The sequence below is a fragment of the Nothoprocta perdicaria genome, unplaced genomic scaffold (assembly GCF_003342845.1).
Source record: "Nothoprocta perdicaria isolate Ctin4 unplaced genomic scaffold, notPer1 scaffold_137, whole genome shotgun sequence".
NCBI lineage: Eukaryota > Metazoa > Chordata > Aves > Tinamiformes > Tinamidae > Nothoprocta > Nothoprocta perdicaria.
The window spans coordinates 1,581,524-1,605,747 of NW_020454505.1; the positions used below are offsets into that span (position 1 = coordinate 1,581,524).

Below are 24,224 nucleotides of genomic sequence, written 5' to 3' on the forward strand. Positions count from 1 at the left end.
AAACTTCTGTACAGATTTGGCTATGAGTCCAAATACAGGTCAGAGTCATGGTATTTTTTTGCTTCAGCTTAATCTTTCATAGCAGAAAGCTACTTCCTTCTGCTGTATTTCTAATATGGAACCACCCCATAGAAGAGCACCTGAAGTTGCAGCTCAAGACAAGAGAAGCAGTTTGAACAAGCCAGAGGAGTTCACACTTTCTTAGATGGATGTCCTGGATGCTACTGGAAAACCTTCTTAACCTTCTTAAAATTACCACTCAGTGCCCTTTCTGCACAGCATAGGGTACTTTAATTGAATACCGGGATGTTCACAGTGAAATGTCATTTATCAAAAGCAAAACATTGCCATAAATCACAAACACACACATTGCTTATAACTATAAATCCATATGCTTGTTGCATCAGTTTAAAGTAGAAAAATAAAAGCCCACACTCTGTTTTGACATCCTGAATAAAAGAGGCCTCAAAATTTTACCCAATTATATGATTAAGTCAAAAACAGATTTTGTAGCTTTTAGGAAAGTCAAGAAGTCTTAATCTGAAGACACCAATAGACATAAAAAGTTATATTTCACCAGCTTTTCCCCAATTTTAATTGTGAGTACAATCAGTCTTTCCTATGTCTTTCTTGTCATATCAACTAGCATTGCCCTTCAATTAGTTTTAAATACAACTTGCTGCATAAGGCTTTTAAAATTTTATGGTATAAACTGCTTGAACATATAAGATAAGTAAACTTTATTTGTTCTTGCAAGCCTCTTGCACTTTCTGAAGTATTTTTAGAACAACACAAAATTTTAAAAAAAGCATTAATCATCAAATACATACGTTGTTTATTCCCTGGAAAAAAAAAAAAAAAGCTCTTGCATTACCAAAATAGATGTAAGAAAATACCAAACTACACTACTTCTCTGATAGTTGTCATTTATTAAATTTACTGACAAGCAGATAAACATATGAATTGCACAGATACATTTCTTAGGTCTATGGAGAGTATTTAAAGAGGTTAGCCCAGGATTTCTCTCATCTCTCTTCCAAATTATGTAAAACATCCGAAGACAGAATATTCAAAGCGATTCTCAGATATACACTTGGCTTTTTTTGATGTTTCTTGTTAATTACATATTCTATTTGAGACTGAGAAGCAAGTACAACAGTACATTTGCCTTCAGATATGATAATGTCAATTCCAAAGGGAAAATTTTTGCCTCTGAGCTATTAAAAAATACTCTTTTTGAGCTATTAAAAATACCTCATTTTTGAAAGGAAAAAAAAAAGCTTAACTAAATAAGGTTGTACTTTGAAAGGAAAACAATTATGAGATTTTTGTGAAAAAGAATCAGTGTGGAGAGGGATGTTCACTGTCTTACCGTATCCCGTTTCTCTGATCAAAGGCAGGTATCATGGACGCTGGATGCTCAGACATCAGGGCCACCAGCAGCTGCAGCACGTCATGAATGTTTTCATCCTGTGTGACAGGCATCAACATTATTTCACAAACTAACCTCAAAAGTAGGTTTTCTGCAGTGCTGGTACAATGGGTTACAGTAAAAGACAGGTAATTACAGAAAGGTACCTCGTGCATGGTTAACAAGTAATTTAATATGCTCTGCAGTTCATCTTCCTTCACTCCTCGATCCTAAAAAAGAAGAGGTATTTCTTCAGAGAGAATGTTCTTTAAGTTTAGCTTTAAAAGAAACAACAGTTCTGAAATTTACTACTTGGACTGAGTTATGTGATCCTACAAATTTACTATTTAAGCCCAAAGGACTAAATTCCCTCTTTCACTCTATTCCTTTTCCTTACCATACTGGCAATATAAAAACGGACTAAAATCTCTTCCTACTAGCAGAGTCTTTTACAGTATGAGCAATCCTCAAAGGATAAGATGCTATTACTGCTTTTCCTCCAATCCCTGATACAAGACCAGAGAAATGGAAGAAAGAAGACCCAAAATGCTGCTTTTTCAGACAGGTTTCAAAGAGCAGGTTATTCCTCAAAGATCAGTGCTCAGCAGGGACAGGCAGATTCCTTAATGTCTTCAACTAGTGGTAAGGCCCCAAAAAAGAGAATAAAGCAGTAACTGATGTAACCACCATTACCTTCTTATTTGGTCAGTCAAGTAGATTACTATTATGAAACATGGCCCAAATACCTGAGGGGTTTCTTTAGTGTCATACATTACTTCTGCAACTACTTTTAGTTAAATACATATAAGCAGTTTGGAGAGGCTAGTAAGAAATACTGTATGTGCATCGACAATAAAATTAATCAGAAAGAGATACAATATTTGGTAGGCATTACCTATTCACTGCTCTGAAAGAACTATCACATCTACATAACAGATCTAAAAGTTTTACATTAACTTAACATCCTGGAATAGACTGTTTTACCTTCAGTATAAGTTGTTTCAAAAATAGAAGCATAAATGCCCTTAGTGATATGATTTCCTTCTGTGAGGGCCGAGGACCATCTGAAAGAAGCAGAATATATCACTTTCAAATACAATCTGATTCCTTTAATGACCACCATTTCTTCTGGAAATCATAGTTGCTACTACAGATGCAATGCTCTTTTCAATATATAAATCTCAAATGCTATCATTCATAACCTTTCAGAATTGCATTGGACAATACGCATTATGTGATGCTTCAGTTTTAAGAAATCCAAATATTTCATTTTTCTAAATGAATTTCTAAAGGTCAGAGTTTTCCAATTCCAAATGAATTTCTAAATGAAGATAATAAAAACATGACAGGGAAAAAAAAAAACAGATCTAGATTCATGTAACTAATGAAAGTGTATGCTCTACAGATGTCTCCGTATGACCTAGGAATTGAAACATGTTGGGTAAGTAAAAATGCTATTGACTCGATCCACTTAACTGACCCTGGTCAGTGCCAATTCAGGATGAAAATGAATAGTTCTATTGACTACACTGAGTGGAATCCACTGGGATGTAAAGGGAGCTTAAGCACCTAGTAGCTCTCTAGGTTGTAGGCAAGTACGCTTGAAAGGGTTCAGTGAGTATTATTTCCAATCTAGTTAAACCGAACATTTTATATTTTTTTTAAGTCTGCCTTCTTTCTTTGAAGTGAAGTCAATGCATTACACACAGTAATTTAGGTCTGTGCTCACTGCAGACTTGAAAGCGAGTTGTGATTCTGTGACTACCAGGAATGGTCCCTTCATTGGACCTCCTGCCTCGTTTGGAAAGGAGAGGGAAGGAGAACTGGGGACTTTTGAGAGTGCAGCAAGTAAATCTCCAACCCTGCTCCTCACACTTCAGAAGAGGAAGGACAGTTCTGTGAAAGTCCTGTCAGTTTTAAAGATACAGAAAGTTTTATGTAACATGACAGTTATCTGATATAGATTCAATATAATCAACCTGGGAAGTTATAAAGTTACAAAAAATGTATTTTGCCACTATAAATTTAATGTTTATCAGACTTGTGCCTTCCTTGCTATTTGGAGAACTAATATTAGGAGAGATTGTTCTACAAATGCATTACCAACCAGACAACCTATGTCATAATTAAAAGAATTACTATGTAATTGCTGCATAATTAAAAAAAATTAAGAGTACTAAGGTAAAGAGAGAAAAACACATCTTGATTTTCAAGTCAGGCATTCAACAGGAGTTTGCCCCACTATAATTTAATGGGTATGGGTAATTATGGATAATTATGGGTAATGGGTACAAGTTGAAACCCAGGCTGTACCATCTGCATGTGAGGAAGAGCTTCCTCCCTGTGAGGGTGACAGAGCGCTGGAACAGGCTGCCCAGGGAGGCTGTGGAGTCTCCTTCTCTGGAGATCTTCCAAACCCCCTTGGATGCCGCCCTGTGCCCCGTGCTCTGGGTGTCCCTGCTGGAGCAGGGGGTTGCACTAGTTGACCTCTCTAGAGCTCCCTTCCAACTTCAACCATTCTGTGATTCTGTGATTTTTATCTTTGTGCCTATCACTCATACGGGAAATTGGAGTCAGCACAATGCAGAAACTGGTGACAGCAACAAGGGTCTGCTCATGCTGAGCATAAAACCCTAACCAAGCCAACCAACCAAAGAAGGAAGTCCTACTATGTTAAGGTGTTGTACAGAAGCCACAAGTCCCTGTACAAAGTAGCCACAGTGGCCTCTCTTTCCTGATGTACACTGGCACTGGCAGCTAGCCGGTTCTGCCCAGGCAAAACCCAGACCACATCTGCCAGCCCTGCCTTTCAGCACAGGGCAGGAACAGGGGCACAAAACAGAACTGTGCAAGTAATTAAGAGGGAAGGAGAAAACGTATTTATAACCTTCAGGGTAATTTGGTTCACAGAGTAAAGCGCAACCCATATCAGGGTAAAACACCAATAAAGAGCTCTGAATATCAGAATTAATTATTTCTAAAACTGTCTTTGTTAATAAAATATTGGGTATTGGTTACATAAGCAACAAAATGCTTTTTGGGTTTTTTTTTTTTGCTATGTGAAAAGCTTGACTTTTCAATTACTAAATAAAAGCATAATAGCAGAATCCCATCTACACACAGATAAACATCCCACATTATATGGATTACAAAAGAACCTGTTTTTTATTCTGCTGTGGCAAAGCAAATGAGAATAGAGATCCAATCCAAAGCTGCTCTTAGGATAACTATGCAGAAGGCAGGACTATGGCTGCTACCTCGTGGTTATTTGCATGAGTCCTACCTCTACAAGCTCATGTTCAAAAATTTGACATGAAATATGTTCTTAGACACCTTACAGAACTCATACGTTAACTTGGACATAAACCACCGTGCTTTCTGCAGCAGGAAAAGACACTGCTCATGAAGTTGTGCTCAGAGGTGTGAATAACCCAGGAGAGCTCCGTGGGGCACTGCTCAGGCAGCTTACCCTTTAGATGCCCATTTTTCTCCTATGCTGATGAAGCTGTAAGTATTTAAAGAGATGCTCTGCAACACAGTTGTCCAGAATTAGTTCAGCAGAGTAAAGCTCCAAGTTAGCACTGAGTCTCCCGAGACAGTTTATCTTAGGAAAAAAGTCCCTAATACTAAGTTCATTTTTCGGTTACTCTTCTTTTTACTTTGACTCATTTTTATGCCATTGTTGGTCCACAAGATCTTTTCAGAGATGTTGTACAGCTGCTACACAATTCTAATGAAGACATTTAAAAAATATAATTATTCTGGAGAAGCCTAAAAAGTTTTCATTTTATGTTTTAATTCACAAAAATTTCAAGTCAAACCCTGATATGTGGAGAATATGCATTTTAAAAAAACCTTTTATTTTACTGGATCATTTTAAAAGTACATAATTTAATACAACAATTAATGGTGACCCAAATACAAAAGTAAAACATGTGCGTACTTAATTAATTATAAAAATATTTTAGCAATTTAAAGAAAAAAACTATAGCTTTAACACCTCTGCTATATCACTCCAAGACCAATCTTTCAAAAATATCTATAGCTTTCATAAAAACATTTTTAAAAATCCTGAAAATGACCTAATGCTCAAATACACCTTTTAAAATACAAAAAAAAAGGAGCAAATAAAAAAAAAATCAAGTGTAAAATGTAAAGTATAATAAAACTTGGCATTTTTTAAACATGGAAATGGATTTCAATTTTGTTGCTATTCCTGACAAGGGAATTGTAGGAGTTTGCTTTAATATGGTCTTGATAAAACATAAGTCACATTTATTCTGTAATCTACTTAAGACTCATAGTTTAATTAAAAGCACTGACAAAGCTAATCTTAGAGTTTTATACAGAAAATTTTATTGTACTATATGCAGCTATATCCATAAAGCATAATCTACTAAAAAAAAAAGTGATTTGACAAGTGTATCTTTCGAAAAAATGCCTCTAGTTTGAGAAGATAACCAAATAATATGTAACTAATGTACTGAATCCAAGAAGAAATACCAGTAGGAAGTAAGAAAGCAAAAATGAAGGAGAAGACACAAAAGCACATTTGAAATAACTATAATTGAGCCTTTTAAATTATTTTAAATGATCACGTTTATTTTAAAGCATAAATAGCACGAGAAGGAGCTTCCACTTGTTAACAGTTCTACTTTTATGAAGAAATTCAATACTGAGATGCTTTGGCTCTAAACAAGGCACAGCAAACTGTCAGTATAAAAAACTCACCTACTTTCTTATTCATCAAAGTGTAAGAAGACAATAAAATCTTGAGCCAGAGTAGCTGTCAACAAGTAAATCAAACTACTAATATTAAAAAGTCTTTCAGTAATTCTGCATAATAAAAAAATACACCTCTAAGACAAAAAAAAATGGCTATTGGAATGTCTTTGTGAATAAACTTATATTTTAATATGACTGCAAATTATTTGAAAGCACTAAAATACAAGAAGTAATTACTGAAATTTGGCGAGTTTTCCATTAAAACCTTCTAAAATCTAAAAAGCTTATAAAATTCTAAAAAGCTGACATCTTAAAAAGATCTTAAAAAGATGTCAGCTTAGGTGAGAGCTCTACCTGCCTATTATAATGAAGCATCATGCTCCTTTTCTCATATTATGAGATTTTTCTGTTTCTTACAGTAAAATTACTGCTGACAAACAATAGGTACCTGTTCATTTTGAAATATAAAATGCCACTTAAAATGAAGCATCCCACAAACTTTTATGGCCACAAACTGAAGCATAAGAAGTTCCGTCTCCAGGTGAGGAGCAACTTCTTTACTGTGAGGGTGACAGAGCAGTGGAACAGGCTGCCCAGGGAGGCTGTGGAGTCTCCTACTCTGGAGGTCTTCAAAACCCGCCTGGATGCCACCCTGTGCCACATGCTCTAGGTGTGCCTGCTTGAGCAGGAAGGTTGGACTAGATGATCTCTAGAGGTCCCTTCCAACCTTAAATATTCTGAAATATTCTGAAATTTTCTGAAATCCCTAACATTTGAATTTAGGGTGCGAGTTTCTTCCTTTTCCAAAGCTCCTTTTCCATGATATTTTAATGAACATTAAATCTGTGGGCTGTACTTGGCAATTCTGGACACATGTAGGCTAATAACAATCGATACAAAAACCTCTTGGAACAGTTGCCTTTTCTGAATTAACAGCACTGTCAAGGTTAAAAGTTTCTGAAAAGAGAAATCAGAAGATATTCAGAAGGCATTGAGTGATACTAATTATATGTATTTCTACTACTTCCTCTTCAGGTGTTTTAAGATTATAAACGCGAATCAATGTGAACTGCACATTGCCTTGACAGACTGCACTTAATGTTGAAAACAATACAGGGTGTTGATGAGAAGAGATGCAATATGCAGAGAATTAAACATTTTCAGGAGGTTTCAGGAATTTTAGAAATTGATGAAAGCAATTAATATGAAGTTGATAAAAAATCTAGTTACTGTGAAATTAAATTTAGCATCTCATCGCCTTGGCAATTATTTTATTTCCACAGCCAGTTGCCTGCCTGTCATCACAATTATTACAACTTTATTAGTCAGAAGCAAAAGCTACTTGTAAAATAAATAAGGAAATTCTACTGCAGATTTGCATGCAGAAAACTCTGCTGGATGTAGCAGCACGATCCATCTTCTCTGATTTTCCTTCCTGACAACCTGACTTGCTTCAATTCGAGCCAAGGAAAGCCATAGTTAAAAGCAGGAAAGGGAATACTACAAAATACTATTTTATCAAATGCATAAGATTTTCTGCGGACTAAGCAATGAGGAGTAAGGAATAAGTTAATATGGTGGAACAGGGAGGAAAGTTGAAATTAACTTTAAAAAGAAGTAACAAAGATTATCTGGAAAGCTAAGAGGAAAAAAATCAGAGACACTGGGTAAAAACATGCACTTTTAATATACATAGTTTATTAATCGCCTCACAGTTTATTAATCGTCTTCTGAACTACTCTATGCAGGACTTAGCAATTGTGATTTTGTTGTCATGATGTTATAATGAACCAACCGGTCATTTCCATGATCTGATGTCCTTCAGTTCTCTCTAAATTTAAATACCTGCAGTGTACTTGCCAAGATGAAAAAGCAGCAACTAACCTAAAGTCAAAGCATATCTAATCAAGACAGCCAGAAGAGACCAGAATGCATCCCCCTTTCTAACTAAATACCTTCCTAGGCTCTGCTGACTAGGGGTTGAGCAGTGTTTGCTAAATATTATCATCAGTGCACCTGACATGCCATGAGGTATCCAAGATATCTACAAAGAGCTGGTAGATACGATGCTGGATGCACAAGATGTCTGCATCCTTCTAATGTAGCGCTCTAAAAGCTAGATAGGATGCTCTCCAGAGCCTAACATGATGCCAGAAACTCATATTCAAGCAAGTGAACCTTTGCCTTCCACTGCCTGTAATTCAGACATCTAGCTCCCATGTAGATATGCACATTGTATGCCCTAAGGATGGAGGCAGCTTAAACACATTGGGTCAGAGAGATCCCAGAAAACAGTTACTAGAAGCTGTTTTTATGGTTGCTAAGAGCTAATTTTGATTACCTGCTATTACACACTTTTCAATCAAGTGGATAGAAAACAAAAAGGGGAATTATTTTTAAATAATTTTGAATATTTTCCTCAAGAATGAAGTTAGCTTCATATTACCATTCAAGTGATAACAGCTATGAATGAGGTACCAGCTCCAGCAGGACCTCTTCCTGTGAGCTTCAGAATGTTACAATTCTACTGTCTGCCAGGACATCTACTGTGGAAAAAGAATTGTTCCTTGTTTTTGTAAATACAAAATTCAAAAAATTGAATAAAACTCTAAGCATGCATATAGCACACTGATAATTGACTAATGGATGAAATTTCCAATGATGTTTTTAAATTTGGAGGTATGTGGCCTTATAAAAGAGCAGGAGAAAAAAAAAAACGCTCTCTCATTTTCTTCATTTCTCAGCAGGACAGCAAAACAATAAAGAAAATGAATAAATTACCTCTGCATTAGCTATTTTTCACGCAACTTTCAGCAAAATCCTTCTGGCTTTACACAAGTAGTCTGCTAAATGTAATGATATTACAGCTGGAGTGTATAGGATTAGAATGATTTGATGCTCTGGTTAATAGCACATCTGTTACATGCAGTGTCTACCCTGTATATATGATTGTATTTTGTTGTTCCTGCCATTTAATGCTTCCTAAGCTAAACTAATCAGATGAATGTAAGCAAAGTTGAATCATCCTCTATTTTATAAGGGCAAAGGAAAAATATTGACCTGGAAACCGAGTTTTAGAGATCTGATCAGTGAAAACGGAAAAGTGTCTCCACTGTTGTCAGGTCTCTTGATATTATTAACTGATCATTATGCTATTCAAGCCCTGCAAACTTTCCTTGGCATATGAGATATATTTAATATTTCTTCTCTAGCACAGAAAAAAAAAAGTGACTTTTTCTGTATTTCTAAAATATGCCCGATGTAATTATATTATAGGTGAGAAAAGTAGAAATTTGGGAATACATCTAAACATACAGAATTTTCCTTGGTAGAAGAATTATTATTTTATTCTTATGCATTTTACTTACCTAATCCTTTAGGAGTAATGCCACTGCTATCAGCTGGATTAACCACCCAGTAGTAGTACTTCAGTGTGTGCATTAACTGCAATACTGTTCCTACTCTGCGTATAGTGTTATAGATTGTAGCAGTTCCAATGAATTCAGCTGACAAGTAGGTGTACAAAGACAGCTGCACCTGAAGAATTAAATAATTATCTACATAAATATAAGTTAAATGTTAATAACCTTACTTCATAAAGTTTTGCTAGCATTTACTTCTAATATAAAAATATAAACAAAAATAATCACAGATAAATTCACTGAGAGCAGATACTGAACTAAATGATGTCCAGAGGCCATCATTCTGCTTACAATTAAAAATATTCTTTTTTTTCCCTTTTCTTAATTTCTAAGCAAACAATGTTATTCAATTTCTGAACAGTCTTTCCACAGCAACAACCAAAACCTTTGGCAAGAACGAAATTGATTTTAAAGAGGATAAGAGGATACAGTCAAGCAGGGGGTAAACTGTGACCTAAAAGATCTCTACTAATGTGAATTTTAAGAAAACACAAAAACCTACGTGCCCCGGAATAAAACAGTACTTCTCATTCACTTCACAGGAGGAAGGACACAGCATCCTTCAAGAGCACAGTTACCTTTGCAGGGGTATGTATCCAGATAGCAGGATTAAACAGAATGTGATCACATAGTTGCTTCAGCAAAGGTGCTCCGTGGGACAATCCATCCAAATATTTCGCAAACGATAAAAACTGTTCCAGGACTGCCCTCGTTATATGAACTCGAGATGACTGGCAAAAAATAGTAAAAACAAATGTTAAAAAAGAGTCTTAATAAATTTACAGCAGAAACATTAAACAGTATTTTCACTGGGCTCATCTTTATTAAATACATTTTGATTGTATTGGATACAAACGGGAAAATAAAAAGAAGAAATCAACAACTTACATTTTCTAATAAATAACTTCAACGATCTTTCAAAGGCCTACACTTCACAAATTCAAAATATTCCTCAATAAGTACGATTAAATCCCTTTTTCTGCTTTTGTTCTCTTCAACATGTACCAGTCAGCATTCTGCATCTTGTGGGACAGTACTTTGAGAAGCTCAGCTGAAGGCCTTAACTCTTCTTTAGGATTAAAAGTTAATTATGCCTCTTACTGAAATTGGGTTTCTCAATATGTAAATATACATTATCTTAAGGCTTGCCTTTTTTTTTTAAATTTCCTCAAACATAAATAATTTTTTGACGGATTTGGGCTCCAATTACAAAGACAGTCCTTAAATTTCATAGCACATACTATACAATCATGCTGAGTGCTACTCCTCTGCAGCAATATGGCACGTGCATTCTGACAAACTTCTCCTAAATTAACAAAAGCCACCAATGGGAACAATCATTAAACATCCCTCCCCTTGCTTTCCCTACCAAACACATTGCAATTACTTCTAATGCTATAAATACTGTCTGGGAACATGCAGATTAGTTATTTTTAGAAGTGAAATACATTTGTCAGTAATATAAGCTCAGCCTGGATATTGAATTTCTTTTGGCTTGTACATCACAATCCACAATAAATAGTCTGCAACTAATATGAACAAAAAGGTTCTTTTGATGTCTGAGTCGGAAAAAATCCACAGATGTCTGTCCTCCTTTCTAAAGTATTTGATCACATGCAAATGAACAGCAGATAATCTACAAATAATAAAATAGAGCCTGGATACGAAACAAAAGGTTTTCTTCCTGCCACACATTCTAGCATCATTCTAAAAAACTGCAGCTAAAGAGAATAGAGCAAAACAAAAAATACAGTGCACATTGCAAGAATCTTCTTGTGACAGAAATGAAAATAAATCCTTTAACTATTGACATGCTTTGAGCTTAATGATCCAATAATATTCTCAAGATCAGAAATAGGATTCTGACTTGATGAAATTTAAAATCAGAGCAGGCATTAATTAGAAGCACATGGGAGCTTTTTTTTAAATTCTTGTACAACGTAATGAACAGACTACAATCCTGCAAATTCTTCAAGGTGTGTGAAGCAACGTGCTCGAGCAGAGACACAGCGGGAGGCCCCGCGGGACCCCCGGCCGGCCTGTGCCCAGCCTGCAGAAGTGCAGGAAGGTATTTGCAAATTCAGTCTCCTGATGCCACAGGAACACCTCCTCAAACAGACCTGAGAACAGCTCTTTGGCATTTTAAATCACACTTATTTAGTATAACTACTGAAAATAATCCTCTTTTAAGTCATGCCTCTTCAGTGCAGGCAAGCTCTTTCTATTGTAGAATATATTCCCCTAGCTAGAAAAACACAGGAAGCAGGATGAGAGAGATCCTTTCTCATCTTCCTGCAAAGCTGAGTATATTTTTAAATGTGAGATCATCAGACTTTAGTTTGATCATTGTAAGATGATTTGACCATATGTTAATGAAAAATACAGTTACAAACATTCAAGAAGCTTTAAGTAATGAGAGTTGATCATAAGAGTACTATTATCTCAGTACAGCTGACAGTACTTTGTTTTAAGGTAATCACGTTATACTAACAGGCCTTGCAAAGGCTTCAAGACAGGAGGCAGATGAGGGGGTTTCGACAACCATTCAAACTAAGCCTCAGATTTGTGAAATGGCTAATTACTTTCAATGGCTAATAGCATAAAAAGCAATGGGAAAACTACAGGCAACTATTCAAAAGTGAGACCATTCTAAATTTTGACGTTTCAAAGCACAGAGGAATTACTTCAACAATCTCAGAATTAAGCCTCAGAGAATTAAGTTAATTTTTATTAACAAGGAAATAAAAAAACCTTGAAGCCATGATATGTCTGTGATGTGTAGTACAAACAATATTGCATGGCCACAATTTTACTAGAGAGGAGATTGAGGCTGAGGAGTGAAGAGCTGTTTGCCAAATGAGTTACAAAATACATTTAAAGTGATTTACAAACAACTTGGAAGTAAAAGCACAAATTAGACAAACTGGGTCAACTAAAAATATTGCCTTATTGACATGCAGAGTTTCATGTTAAGGTACAAAAAAAACAAACAGAATCAAACACCGAATCATCACGAATGTGCTTGGCCAATTTCTGCACCAAGAACACAGTCCTGGTTAATTTGTTCTGGTTCTTATAACAGCCTTCCTGAGATTCAAAGAAAAAAATAAAAAAAAAAAATCCTGTCAACATTTCAAGAATATTAATATTACTTTTTTTTCCTCCCCTAGTTTCTTCAGTATTTTGCATTTGGTATGTGTGATCATGTGCAGAATATGTGTATATATATGTGTGTTTATATATATACATATATATGTACAAAAGAGTCAGAAAAAGTACTATCTTTATAGGTTTAATACTAAAGTTCTATCAATGTGGCAGAACTAAAAAAGCAGTTATATATTTCACAGAATGTACCACAATCTTTTAATTAAAACAAAATTTTCTGGAGTTTAATATTAAACTTATTATATAATATAGCAGTCTGAATATTCATCCACCAAAAATGGAAAAATATCAGCCACAGACAGTTAAAAATCTAATCTCTAATTTCTAAATGAAATAAATAGAAAAGAAGAAAGAAAAATACAAATAAAAACAATCAACAAACAAACATTTTTGTAGATTCTTCTAGTGGGACATTATCATGAAATAGTATAAAAAACACACACCTGATATTTGTTTACAAGTTGCTTTGAAATATACCTTTCTGGTTATTAAGTCAACTTTTCATACACAAAGGCAACCATTTCAGTAATGTATTTATGCTATGCTCCATATAAAATTACTATAAATGGAGAACTGTGAAAAAAACTGGAAAACAGCTAATGGAGTATTCAGCAAAACTGTACAAACAGCGCAGAAATATTTTAATACACTACTGCTTTAAGCAAAAACATCCTGAAATGTAATCATTAAGTGAATGGGTGCATGAACAAATATGTAAGTACACAGGAAAAATAGGTTTGCATCATGGGTGGGATTTTCCTTCGGAATCACTGTCCTGGCAGTTATTACTACTGCAAAATTAACAAGAACATCCGCTTCTTCCACTATCCAGTAAAATGTAAAATCAGGAAATATTAGAAAACCATGCCATTCCAGATACAGATTCAGAAGTATCTTCCTAAAGAGAAGATAAATTAAGGCAGATGTGTGGTGTAGAAATTATATTCTATCCTTCCACATACTGCCATCTAACTGTTTCAGCTATTATCCAACTTCCTTGAAAACTCGATTGAAACTTGCAGAACTTCATTAAGAATTACAGTAGGGAAAATAATAACTACTGGGAATAATAACTGGGAGAATACAAAGCATCAAAGAGCAATGACTTGGATAGATTGCTACCCATTAAAAAAAAAGTTTGTCATGGAAGTGCTTGTTAGTTTAGTTCACGGAGCTGCAGACCACAAGAACACAGACACGACAGGTTGTATATTGTTCTTCTCTCCTCTGAATATCAGATTAGAGCTTTTTTTCTCATACTGCCATTGCAAAGATTTGATCTGGCATCATAGGCCTTATGTGTATTCCAGATAGTAAGAGACTATTACTATCTTCTTCCTCTAGTAATTTCAGCTTGGATTTTACACCTAGATTAACTGGCACTTTCTAGTAGTGAAACGATTACATGAATTATACAGTTCTTCTTAAAAGCAGAATAGCAGCTTTTCATACAGAAGCCATTGGTCAATAGTTAAAAAAACTCTTGCATCTTTTCTATATAATTCTCAGGTGAGATAACTATATAATTCTCAGGCGAGATAACTCTATATAAGTCTCAGGTGAGGTAACTGTATTACGAATTCTGCATAATCCTCTACATTCCTTGCTAATTGTGTTACCCTGAGTTACCCTTGATTCCCCTGTGAATGTGGAAAAATAATCAGAGAAGGAAGAGTTTATCTCCAGCAACACAGAGCCTGGCAAGTGTCTCACACAATCAGCTTCAAGGTCTCCTCGGTCAGCAGAACTGCCTGTGTCTACAAAGCGCTGGTGACCTGCCCAAGGAGAGCTCTGCTCTGCACCAAGACCACAGCATACAAGCAACTCAGAGCAACTGCAAGAGTCAGTTTTTACCCGAGAAAGCCCCAGCATTATCTCCTATAAGCAACCACCAGGCAGAAAATCCCACGTCATAAAAATGTGACTTCCACCACCTAAGATTCAATACAGGGGAACCTTCTAGCTCTTGATACATGGGAACCTTTTAGCTCTTGGTAGGGCACCTCCTGAACTCCCCTACCAATGCCAGATGATTTCCTTTGGCAGAATATCAGTACTGATCTAGTCTAACATCACAGGCAACGTGCCACAGCTCTGCTCTTCGTACACTACAGAAGCCAATGGGGCATCAAACAGTCTGTGATGAGGACACATGATAGGATTTCAGTGCCTCTTTCTAATTTAGCTGTTGTGTATTCTTTTACAATAATCAAATACCTTTTCTTTGGTTGATTTTATTCTAAAAAAAAAAGAACCTTTTCAAACTGAATAGGTTTCAACTTTAATATTATAAGGGGTATTTCTCCATTCACTTCTTGAGACAAAGATTGTACCAACCCACCCATGTAAAGGATGTATCCTCTCTGAACACAGCAACTGTATTTTATAGGGTGGTCACAGAGACTCGGGTTTTTGAAAGCTAATTGCCTCAGTTTGAAACTGTCTTCCTTGGAGCAATATCTTGGATGAGGTCTGTGGGTGCAGCAATTAATCTAGCAAAATATGGGATAAAACACCTTATATTTTCTAATAAGGACCTCATATGCCTATTTTTCTTGGAACATTAAGTCACGTGCTTTTTTTTAGTGATAACAGAACATCTCTGAGCTCTCACAGATCATGTTCATAGTCTCAGCTATGAGAGTTCAGCAAGATATTGAGCAGGAGTCTTTAGATGACAAGCAACTGATGTCTGGAACATAGTACTTTTCCATGAAGACCAAGAAGTATCTTCAGCAGTTTCCAAAGGCAGTTTAAGGACAAATATGATCTCAGTATGATAGCTTTGAGAAGAACAATGAATCTTTCAGTACTGACATATAAGGGTAGAAAAGACCTCTGTATATAGCTTACAAATATTACAAATTGAAAATGTCTTACATCACAAATATATTTATCCTATTAGCCTTTTTAAGCTAAGGGTTGAAAAATACCCAGAAGGACAACAGAAACACTAAGAACAAAGGAAAAAAAACACGTACCTTTTCTAGGAGGTAACCGATGACCAGAAAGCCTTTCCCACCCAACATTTGTTCTTGCATGGCTACAGAACTCTTAAGAAGCTCCACCAAGAAAGCCAGCAGGGTAGCACTGCAAGGAAAGAGCAGGCACTTATCAATTAGAAATGTAGAAGGATCAGTCTGTTACATTCTCAATACTCATCAGATATTAAGTGAGCTTAAAGTGGTGAACAAACTTAAATGAACAAAAACCTTCAATTTGCTCCTGACAAATTTCTCCAATGGTAGTTCACATACTACAATCCTTGGAGTGAGTTTTTTTTATTATATTTTTATCAGTCTTCCTGATTTGACCAGAATTGTCCCAAAATTTTACTATCCAACTCACAATTCTAGCCAAAGGTTTTGCAGTTGGAAGAGGCAGGAGATAATGAACACGATCCACCTGGCAGTGCTTGAATGATGCAGGCAGGGACCTTGTCAACAACTTCTCCCTTCCAGAGAAAGGCACCATGCTAAACAGCAAGACCTGCAGCCACTATGTACGTCAGCACTGCACACCTTCAGTCCCTACAAGTCCCTTCCACCACAAAAATGAGGAATAAAACAGCTGACGGTGCATATGGGTCCTACAATGCCCTTCACAGACCACAGAGGGCCTCCTCCTTACTTTCTCCAGACCAGTCATGATAAAAATCTAGTCCTGGTCAAATAAAAGGCTGATGATCATATTTATCTATTTATGAAAGCACAAAGAAACTTAAGAAAGTCTACTATCTGTAGACTGAGTGTTCGGAAAGAACAGGGAGAAAAGAGTGTTCACTAATACCATTAAGATTCAGTTAATAAAGAGAAGAGAGATGAGTCTCTCTGAAGAGAGACTGCAGAGAACAGACTCAGAAAGAAGAGAAGCTGCCCAGGGAGGTTGTGGAGTCTCCTTCTCTGGAGATCTCCCAAACCCGCCTGGCTGCCACCCTGTGTCCCATGCTCTGGGTGTCCCTGCTGGAGCAGGGGGTTGGACTGGGAAGGGACTCTAGAGGTCCCTTCCAACCTCAACCCTCTTGTGATTCTGTGAAACTGTACTGGGAAAAGAAAACCACAATGGAAACACATGACGTATTCATTCACTGGGAGAAAGAAATCATGACTGTTTTTGAGTGCCCTTGCTTTCCCAATACAATCCTTTGCTTTGAAATAAATACTGAGATAGAAGACCTAGGCCAGCTCAAAGAAACTAGCAATGGGATGAGGGAGAAACATCTATTTGGTGAGCAATCCTGCCAGGTGAAATGTACACAGGGTAGGCAAGGCTCACGCTGTGAACATGGAATGGTGCCTTGTCCCACTCATCACTGCGTGGTGACAATATCAGTCTAAAAGCACATACAATATTCTTCACAGTGTCAGCACTAAAAGAACACATATCATATCTTACAGAACTCCAAAGCTTTTATCGAAACAGCCTGTCAAACTGTCACACCTTTTCCAAAACAGGTTATCAACATTTTTTTTTTTTTTTTTTTGGTACACTGACAGAAAATTTTCATTATATTTATCTTTAAAATAACTAGATATTCACCTCAAAAGTACAATATCCACTAAGAACTGCAATTTAGCTTCGTGGCAGTTCAGAAGAAGCTCATGCTAAAGGTTCTACAGAACTGACACACTCAAAATTGAAGATTTATATTTAGAAACAACTGTTTAAAATTTGAACAGGTCAAAGAAGAAGTCCATATAGATGGCACTTTCTGTCAGTCACTATGAGTAACCTTATGACTTCAGAAGGACATCTCATTATGCATAAAGGAAGCACATTTCTTAGAGGGAATTAGAACCCAAATTACCATAACGAATACTATTAATACCCTACCAAAAATCAGAAAAAAAAAATTCCTTGGGCTTAAAAAAGTGCATGTGTGAACATGACACTAAAATTTAGGAGATTCTATTTTCACTTCTTTGATTTCCCCAGAGCCCATCTCTCTGCATTGCAATTCATTCAACCTTAATTAAATCTGTCCTATCTACTTAGAGGTAAGCTTATGGGCTAGAGATAGTCTTATCTCATATTACTACAATCACTAGTACAACCTCTACGCAAAGGTGAGAAATTCTGATAGGACTACAAACACAAATAATAAAACACACTGACACCATAATAATAAATCTTTTCTTTCTTTTTTTCTTTTTCCACTTTAAATTATGCATAAAATACACCAGTCAGCTCAGAGATAATGAGTGGCCTGATTAATTCACTTACTTAACACTTAACTATGCCACTGCCATCGGGACAGGCAAGCTTGTTCTAGGCAACAAAGACTGAATCGGCAAATTTACCAGTTCAGAAACACAGACCTCAAACAACCTTTTCATTATGTTACCTGTCACAGAATCACAGAATGGTTGAGGTTGGAAGGGACCTCTAGAGCTCATCTAGTCCAACCCCCTGCTCCAGCAGGGACACCCAGAGCATGATTGTTAACACTTCCAGTTCCAGCACAGGCTACATCTCTGTGAAGGTTGGCTGTTTCTAAGGCCATAAGTGTTGCTATTTCTGAGCCAAACTGCACATCTGCAGAACCAGGTATGGCAAAGCTGGCCACCAGCCAGCTCTGCAAGCCCTGCTCCGGCCTGCAAGCAGTGACCCCAGCTACAGGCTTCCTCCGGCTCATCCAAGATGGTAACTATAAATACAGTAGACTGTAATATGCATTAATTCAAATTTTGGCACAACAAACATAAATACATCATTACTCTGTCAAATGCATGAAAAATTCCAAGTAGAGAGACAGAAGCAGCTGAGCAGAACGAGCAAACACCAACGGGAGAGGTGAGTACTGCAGAGGCAACACTATTGCTGAAGAGAAGCACACGACTAAACAGGAGCTGCAGTGGTGTAATGTTCCACTAAGTTAGGCAGGAAGAGCAAGTTATTAGAAAAACCTCTAATACTTCATCACATGCAAGAACCAGAAAATCAAAAAAGACTTTTTTTCCAAAACTCCCCTTGCACAAACAGCGCCGAAGCAATTACTGCTTGAAGGAAATGCTCAAAAAGGCAGGTAGAAAATAGATTACTCTAAATCTTGTTTATGCCTGTTTTGGATATGTTTTCTGTTTGAGTGGAAAGGAGAAAGGAAAGTGCACTAAATAACAGCTGTTGCACAAAACACCATTTTTACACATATTGAGTTACCTCTGATATACACTTCATGCTAGAGAGCATTCAATCTGCCTGAAGAAACCCAATGATTAACTAGTATAGTTTCCATATATTTTATATGTATATATCTTTAAAATTTCTCCTTTCCCATGTTCAGACTGACCTCAAACAAGCATTTTGATCTATGTATAGCAATAAATCCACAATCACATAATGGGTATTTTGTCCTCAATGTTTAATTCTAAAGGTTTAATGTTCAAGGGAACTGACTGCCTAATTTAAAGGATTGTATCGATAATTTTAACATACTAACAAAAACAGTCAATTTATATAATCATATCATCCACTGAAAATAAGTTAAATGTGAAAAATTAAATATAAAAAATTGCATCAGCAGAATCAGGTTGCCAAAATTATGATTTTAAAAAGGTTACTGTTGACATCTAGGAAGTAAGATTTATTAGAAGACTGCCTTCCAAGAGGAGCAATTTTTCAAATAGAATTTAACAAATTTACCAGCAACTAAAATGCATTGGGTTGCTGCAGGGCTCACATTAAACTTGCAAAACTCTGTGCACTGTCATACAAAATTTCTCTCCATTCTTGCCTATTTCCAATCCCCTCAATACAAAGGCAAATATAAAGGATACTTCAGCCCATGAAGCATCCTACCTCTTTACCATGTCCTGGCTAGAACACATCAGCCCGGCTTCAGGGAAGATAAGATAGAGATGGTACCCAGTAGAAGTAAACTTGTCAAGAAAAATAGAGATTATACAGAGACTATGATTTCTACTGAAAATATGGTTAATTTTAGGAGAAAATTTTTAAGGATACTTTCATGTCTATTCATTATATTTGTTATATTTCTTGAGTTCCTATCTTTAAAATTCCTAGTTATTCTTAAGCAAAATACACAATGAAATTACAAGTACTGCCTAGCTTCTCTCCTTCACTTAGAACTACAGATTTAATATAAACCATTATGTTTCAGTTTAACACTACATTCCTCAGTCTGTGTTATTCCTTTTATTAAAAAATATGATACTGTAGTAACCCACAAAGCAGAAGCTTTTGCTGACAACTATTCTGAAATACAACTCACTCATTAAAGAATACAAATTGTACACTTTAATACACATTTATATCTATTTGTATCAGGAATTTTAAAGGATCTATGCAGATAAAAAATAAAAAAATAAATAAGCTCGCAATGGAGACTCCAGGTTTATGAAGTCTTTCTACTATTACAAACAAGGAACAAGGAAGAACTTTGCCAAATTCTAAATTGATAAGCAGTTCCCAATAAGAGGACAATTATTATCGTTTCATTGATATTAAACTAATAATCGTTTCATTGATATTAAATCTAATTAAACTAATTAGATAAATTATTCCTATGAAATGAGTTCTTATCACTTCACTAAGTACTCTGTCCAGAACACTGATAATCATTTTTATTCAAATAACCTCATATGATAAAGGCTCACTGTGTGTGCGCCATACCCTCACAGTTGAATAATGTGTTTGGACAACACTCGGATGCACTTAGATAAAAGTGAAAAACTGAGTTTTGTTTTAAAAAAAATCACTGCATAGATAATTTTCTATTTGCTCCCCTTTCTGATCGAATTTCCTCTACGATTTTTCCTTTAATTTCTCTAACTTTCATCTTAGACTGTACATTATAAAACACATCTTGAGTTGAAGTAAGCAGGTAGCTATAAAGATCTCAGTAATTTTGTCAACAACAGATGATTTAAAGAAGTGCTACAAAAGGAAATGAAGCAGGCATTTTTTCTACTTAGTTATCTTTAGGAGAAGCTATTTCCAGCTTCTTAAAGAAATCATGATTACCTCCATCAAAGGTTATTAGTATGCTAACTTTTGGAAACTCATCTTACTATGAAGAGAGAAAGTGTCACTAGGGATAAATCATACACCAAAAAAGCAAGGGCTTGTTTTCATATAAAAAACTCCGCAATGCACTCCCCTCTTATTTCAAATTATAAGAATGTGCAAAACTCAATACTAGCTATATTCAAGAGAGAAATTAATTAACAAAAAAAAAATGTCCTTAATACTGTAGAATCCCATGGCATCTCAATGTCAAAACATATTACTGTTTTTCAGATAAGGTTAAACAAATTAGGATTACAATCAGGAGTTTTCATCACAGTATATTCGCTACCAAAACATGAAGTCAAATAGTTCTGTATATATCAGCCAAATTCCTGTGTTACATTACTGACTTATTCATTCATATTAATTCCATTTTTGCTATTAAAGCACCTTTGCCACAAAACCAAGAAGGGTCCCTTAATGATGCTAGAGGTGAAATAAACTCAGAAAAGAGACACACTGAGAGAGAGCAGAGGAAATACAACACACCAAACGGCTGTGCTGCCATCCAGAGGGACCTGAATAGGCTGGAGAGTTGGGCAGAGAGGAACCTCATGAGGTTCAACAAGGACAAGTGCAGGATCCTGCACCTGGGCAGGAATAACCCCAGGCACCAGGACAGATTAGGGGTCGACCTGCTGGAGAGCAGCTCCACGGAGAGGGACCTGGGAATGCTGGCTGACACCGAGTTAACCATGCGGCGGCAGTGTCCTCGTGGCCAAGAAGGCCAATGGGATCCTGGCTGCATCAGGAGGATGTTGCCAGCAGGTCAAGGGAGGTGATTCTGCCCCTCTGCTCAGCTCTGGTGAGCCCGCACCTGGAGTATTGGGGGCAGTTCTGGGCTCCCCAGTATGAGACATATGGTTTTACTATGGCAAGTCCAGCAGAATGTCCCTAAAATGATTAAGAGGCTGGAGCACATCTTGTACGAAGTAGGGCTGAGGACAGCTGGTCCTACTCAACCCTGCTCGGAGCAAGGAAAGCTCAGGTGCAATCTTTTCAGTGTCCATAAATACATGAAGGGAAGGTATAAAGACCATGGGGCCAGACTCCTTTCAGTGGTGGCTGGCGACAGGATGAGAGGACATGGGCACAAACAGGAAGCTCTGTCTGAGTGTAAGGGAAAACATCTTTACTGTGAATTTCACACACTGGAATAGGTTGTCCAGAGAGCTTGTGGAGTGACTATCCTTGGACATATTCAAAAACCTCTGGAGAGGGTCCTAGGCAACATGCTCTAGGAGACTCTTTGTGGCTTGGACTGGATTAGATGATACGTCAAGACCTCTTCCAACCCTTCTTCAGATTCTCCAGAATTCCTGCAGCTCAGGCAGCTCCCCTAAGTGCTTCCTTAGCTTCCACTTAAAAAAGTAATCTTTCTGTAAATGTGCTGGAGAGAAATGCGAAAATATTGCTTTCTTTTTTTCCTTTCATTCCTTCTTCACATATCATATCACAAAGGAAAGATAAGAAGAATGCTGAATTTGTTTCATCCAAACTCATTTGTCTCATATGAATGAGACAAATATCTGCCACCTGTGAGGACAGGAAGGTGACTACAGACCTCTGCTCATCGAGATAACACTTTGGAATACCCAGTCCAGTCAATACACAGCACCCTAAATAACTCCTGAATCTTCTTGCATATGTAGAGATGCCCCACTTTCAAGGACATTTTACCCCAAGCAATGACTGCAATTTCATTATAAATATCATCCAGCTGGTCTGATATGGACATTCACATTCTCGTCATCATCGTTCTAGAAAATTCTATACTTTAGATTTAGAATCTAAGCCTAGATCTAAATCTGGAGATCCTAAATGTTGAAGGTGATACTTGATCCCACTCCCTTGGTAACGCTTGAGAAAAAGGTTATTGGGACCTGTCTGGGCAAACTCCAAGCTCCTGAATGAAGAACTGGGCCTGCAGGCACAAAGGTGGATGCAAGGATGTTGAAATGGGATGACTTTCACATTCACCCTCCTATTGAAATTCCTAGGCCTACGAGGCTTGCAAGAAAAATACTGAATGATGCTAAGATAAAACATTAGGTAGGCAGGTAGGAAACATTAGATTAGGTAGGTAGAATATTTCCTAACATTAACTTAATTTGCTACCATGATTTTACAGACAATTCAGTTATATGCATGACAGTATTAAGTAATAAGTATTTTAATAAGTATCAATAAGTATCAATTAAAAAACAAGTATTTTGATATTAATAATAGTTTAATAAGCATTTTTCATCAAAACCTCATAAAATCAAAACATCAAAATATATTTCATACCAAACAGTGTCTTTGTGCTTTTCTCCAAGTTCATTTACAAAAAGAAGATGCAGCAAAATTACTAGTGGCAGAAAAAAACCTAGTAAAGTCAATATGTGAATAAAAAAACTACTAAAAAAAATCTGAGTAGAGGTTATTAATTGACCAAAGCAAAACATATGATAAAACATTTAAAGGAAAAAATGAAAAGCAGGAATTTAAATATTTAAATATGCCAGTTATTTCCTGCCTTGTTCACTGATGTTTCCATTTGACCAATTTACCTTCAATAGAAGGGTAATATATTTTGTATCAGGACTAATTATATTTAAGAGTCAAAATAATGTTAATAATAAGACAAAATTAAAAGTCATCTTTTTTTTTCGCAACATATTTTAGGGTATTTTTTATATATTACTTTTAAGAAAGTTCTGGTAGAGATAGACACTACATATTTACTATGAAAAACAGTAAAAACATTTACATTTGCTTTTATTTCCAGTTAGTAACCTTTAGAACATATATATATAATCTCAAGTTATATTTACATCTAATCTATTAATTTACCAAAGCTTAAAGTTGTCAGTTGATAAAGGAGACAAAAAAGTGTTCTCTTTTGAGCTTTTTAACAAAGTTTTTACAATATAAAAATATCCCCCCAAACTGAGAACGTGAACTTATTAAACTAATTTTAGTAAATGTGGAAGAGAAGAAGGGAAAAGGATTGAGAAAAATAGAGGGAAGACCTACGGTACTTTCCTTGTGGAGACATGGAGACTTCCCACCTCACAGCAACATGTGAAACAAAAGGCAGCAGAGGCCACCAGAAAGAAGTATATTCTACAGCTGTACTAAGCCTCCACAAATGTGATGGTCCATTGTCATCAAGTAATATCTGGCCCTTTTGCTTTTTTTTGGCAAAGAGATATAAAGGTTATTTACTTTAAGAATAGTACTGTTGAAATAATATGTACTTTGTAACAGTTTGTAATGCTGTTTTTCAGAAAGAAGTGCAGCCTTGTTTTGCTGAACTGAATACACTTGTATTTTCCCAGCTAAGAAGGGCATAAGCAGCTATTCAGTTCAAAAACTGATTTTTGAAAGAGGTAACATCTGAAAAATAAAAAGAGCAGTTGTCTAAAAAAGAAAAGGACAAGCAGCAAGGTCTGAATAAGCATACTTTTTTCCTCTATCAACTCCAA

The 24,224-nt window shown here is 36.2% G+C and overlaps 1 protein-coding gene across 5 annotated transcripts in view; it reads right to left on the bottom strand.

Annotated features, from left to right (window-relative positions):
* The window catches only part of NBEA (neurobeachin), a 462,643-nt gene that overhangs the window by 318,154 nt on the left and 120,265 nt on the right, over positions 1–24,224 (bottom strand). For all 5 annotated transcript variants that reach the window (XM_026033944.1, XM_026033943.1, XM_026033942.1 and 2 more), the window contains exons 11-16: positions 15,708–15,816; positions 10,137–10,289; positions 9,505–9,673; positions 2,396–2,475; positions 1,579–1,641; positions 1,373–1,470 (exon numbers count right to left, since the gene is read on the bottom strand). In XM_026033944.1, coding sequence (XP_025889729.1) covers positions 1,373–1,470; positions 1,579–1,641; positions 2,396–2,475; positions 9,505–9,673; positions 10,137–10,289; positions 15,708–15,816 — 672 coding nt within the window. The remainder of the gene's footprint in view (positions 1–1,372; positions 1,471–1,578; positions 1,642–2,395; positions 2,476–9,504; positions 9,674–10,136; positions 10,290–15,707; positions 15,817–24,224) is intronic.